The sequence below is a fragment of the Alnus glutinosa genome, chromosome 8 (assembly GCF_958979055.1).
Source record: "Alnus glutinosa chromosome 8, dhAlnGlut1.1, whole genome shotgun sequence".
In the NCBI taxonomy this organism is placed as follows: domain Eukaryota; kingdom Viridiplantae; phylum Streptophyta; class Magnoliopsida; order Fagales; family Betulaceae; genus Alnus; species Alnus glutinosa.
In genome coordinates, this window is record NC_084893.1 from 9,828,563 (window position 1) to 9,832,434 (window position 3,872).

A 3,872-nucleotide genomic window follows, 5' to 3' on the forward strand; every position below is an offset into this window, starting at 1 on the left:
CACTCGATCGAAAATAAAGTCACTCGATCGACTTCGACCTATAGTCGCTCGATCGACCAGAAAGTCGCTCGATCGACTAACCTCAGTGATCCAATTCTCTACATGCATAACTATGTAATCTTAATTAAACTAAGAGCAATTCTTAAGTCTTATATTTATGCACATATTGATAACTTAAGTGGGTTGTCTTTCCCGGGTATTACAAGCATATCCTTGAAATGACAAATCTAGCTAGTAAGTTAAAGGCTCTTGGGATGAATGTGGATGAGTTCTTTCTCGTGCAATTTATCTTGAATTCCTTGCCTCCTCAATATGGGCCATTTCAAATTCATTACAACACTATTAAGGATAAGTGGAATGTAAATGAATTGGCCAGCATGCTTGTTCAAGAAGAGGCAAGGATTAAGCAACAAGGACATCATTCGGTTCATCTTGTAAGCCATGGAGCTAAAAAGAAGTGGAAGAAGCCTAAAAAAGGCAAAATGATAGAGCCATCTAAAGTTAATGGACCTCCTCAAGCAATTGAGGTTCATGAGAAATGATTAAACAATATCAAGTGTCATTTCTGCAGAGAGTTTGGACATGTTCAGAAAGATTGTCACAAACGTAAGGCATGGTTCGAAAAGAAAGGTAAGCATTTAGCTTGCGTATGTTTCGAATCAAATCTTACTGTAGTTCCTTCCAATACTTGGTGGATTGACTCAGGTTCTACTGTTCATGTTTCTAATTCAATGCAGGGCTTTCTTACAATCCAAACTTTAAACCCAAATAAAAATTTCATATTCATGGGGAATGGGGTTAAAGTTCAAGTTGTTGCCATCGGAACCTTTCGTTTGTTTCTAGAAACTAGTTGTTACTTAGATTTGTTTCAAACACTTTATGTTCCTTCAATTTCTCGTAATTTGGTTTCTTTATCTAAACTTGATCTTGATGGCTATTACTTTACATTCCGCAATAAAAAATTCAATTTGTTTAAAAATACCCTTTTTATTGGTTCTGGGAATCTATGTGATGGTTTGTATAAATTGAATCTTAATAGTCATTTTGTTGAAAGCCTCCTAACCCTGCATCATAATGTTGGAACTAAGCGCAACCTGATTAATGAAAATTCATCCATCTTGTGGCACAGACGATTGGGTCATATATCCAAAGAAAGATTAGAGAGATTAGTAAAAGATGAGATTCTTCCGAGTCTAGATTTTACTGATTTTGATGTGTGTGTGGATTGTATTAAGGGAAAACAAACCAAGCACACAAAGAAATGTGCTACAAGAAGTGGTAGACTTCTAGAAATTGTCCATACAGACATTTGTGGACCTTTTGACTCACCGTCTTTTGGTAGAGAAAAACACTTTATCACTTTTATTGATGACTTTTCACGTTATTGTTATATCTATTTGTTGCATGAAAAATCTCAAGCAGTGGATGCCTTAGAGGTATACATTACTGAGGTTGAAAGACAACTAGATAGAAAAGTAAAAGTTGTCAGATCAGATAGAGGTGGTGAGTATTATGGAAGATATGATGGATTGGGTCAATGCCCTGGCCCATTTGCTAAACTCCTTGAAAAACATGGCATATGTGCACAATACACTATGCCAAGTACGCCTCAGCAAAATGGTGTAGCTGAAAGGCGTAATCGTACTTTAATGGATATGGTTAGAAGTATGTTAAGTAATTCCTCTCTACCCATTTCATTATGGATGGAAGCTCTTAAGACCGCTGTATATTTACTGAATAGAGTTCCTTCTAAAGCAGTTCCAAAGACTCCTTTTGAATTGTGGATTGGAAGGAAACCAAGTTTGAGACACCTACATGTTTGGGGTTGTCCAGCGGTAGCTAGAATCTATAATCCACATGAAAAGAAATTGGATTTTAAAACCATTAGTGGTTATTTTATTGGTTATCCAGCAAAATCCAAAGGGTATAGGTTTTACTGTCCTACACATAGTACGAAAATTGTTGAAACTAGTAATGCTAGATTCCTTGAAAATGGCGAAATCAGTGGGAGTGATAAACCACAAAATGTGGTTATTCAAGAAGTTAGGGTACAAGTCTCACTACCCATAACTTCCAAAGAAAATGTTGTTCCTACAGTTGTATAATCATTTGACAACGTTGAACAAGTTATTGATCAATCACTCCATGATGAGATTATCACCAATGAACCAATTATAGAAGAATCGCAAGGAATTGCATTAAGGAGGTCTCAAAGAGAACGTAGATCTGCTATTTCAGATGATTATGTGGTTTATTTACAAGAATCTGATTTTGATATAGGGACAAGTAAGGACCCGGTTTCATTTTCACAAGCCATTGAAGGTAATAATTCTGTTAAATGGATTGATGCCATGAATGATGAGTCGAAATCAATGGACCAAAACAAAGTCTGGGATATCGTTGAATTGCCTAAAGGATATAAGACAGTTGGGTGTAAATGGGTCTTCAAGACCAAGCGCGACTCAAAAGGCAATATCGAACGATATAAAGCTACACTTGTGGCCAAAGGATTTACTCAGAAAGGAGGCATTGATTATAAGGAAACATTCTCTCCCGTATCCAAGAAGGACTCACTTAGAATTATTATGGCTTTAGTAGCTCATTATGATTTAGAGCTGCACCAAATGGATGTGAAAACTGTTTTTCTAAATGGGAGTTTAGAAGAGGAAGTATATAAGAACCAGCCTGAAGGCTTCTCATTAAAGGGAAAAGAACACATGGTTTGCAAATTAAATAAGTCAATATACGGACTTAAGCAAGCTTCCAGACAATGGTATCTTAAGTTCAATGATACTATTACTTCCTTCGGTTTTAAGGAAAACACTGTTGATCGGTGTATATACTTGAAGGTTAGTGGGAGCAAGTTTCTATTTTTGATTCTATATGTCGACGACATATTGCTTGCCAGTAGTGATCTTGGTTTGTTGCACGAAACTAAGGAATTTCTCTCTAAAAACTTTGAAATGAAAGATATGGGTGAGGCAACTTATGTGATAGGAATAGAAATATTCTGAGATCGATCACGTGGGCTGTTAGGATTGTCTCAAAAACAATATATTGAAAGAGTTTTAGAGAGATTTGGCATGGAGAACTGTTCAGCTAGTGTTGCTCCACTTCAAAAAGGGGATAAGTTTAGTCTCATGCAATGCCCTCAAAATGAATGGGAACGTAAACAGATGGAAAGAATTCCTTATGCTTCTGCTGTAGGAAGCTTGATGTATGCACAGACATGCACTAGGCCAAACATCAGTTTTGCAGTTGGTGTGCTGGGCAGATACCAAAGCAATCCTGGAATGGATCATTGGAAAGCTGCGAAGAAAGTGATGAGGTATTTGCAAGGAACAAAAGATTATATGCTTACTTTTAAAAGGTCTGATCATTTAGAAGTGATTGGCTACTCCGATTCAGACTTTGCCGGATGTGTTGATAGTAGAAAATCAACTTTTGGTTATCTATTTTTATTAGCTGGAGGAGCAATTTCATGGAAAAGTGCAAAGCAGACCATCATTGCTTCATCCACAATGGAAGCTGAATTTGTGGCATGCTTTGGGGCCACAATTCATGGTTTATGGTTGCGAAACTTTATTTCAGGACTTGGAATTGTCGACACTATAGCCAAGCCGCTGAAAATTTATTGTGATAATTCTGCAGCTGTGTTTTTCTCCAAGAACGACAGATATTCTAATGGTGCTAAGCATATGAAGCTTAAATATTTTGCCGTTAAGGAAGAAGTTCAGAAACAACGAGTGTCTATAGAACATATTACTACAACGCTTATGATTGCAGATCCATTAACAAAAGGGTTACCACCAAAGACCTTTAAGGGACATGTTAACAAAATGGGTCTTTCTTGTAACCCATTGTGCCCATAA

The 3,872-nt window shown here is 36.9% G+C and overlaps 1 protein-coding gene across 1 annotated transcript; it reads left to right on the forward strand.

Moving 5' to 3' along the window:
- The first annotated feature begins 3,083 nt into the window (after positions 1-3,083).
- On the forward strand, positions 3,084-3,872 carry LOC133876102 (secreted RxLR effector protein 161-like). Its single transcript, XM_062314387.1, has one exon. It carries the CDS (start codon positions 3,084-3,086, stop codon positions 3,870-3,872), a length of 789 nt encoding a protein of 262 aa, XP_062170371.1.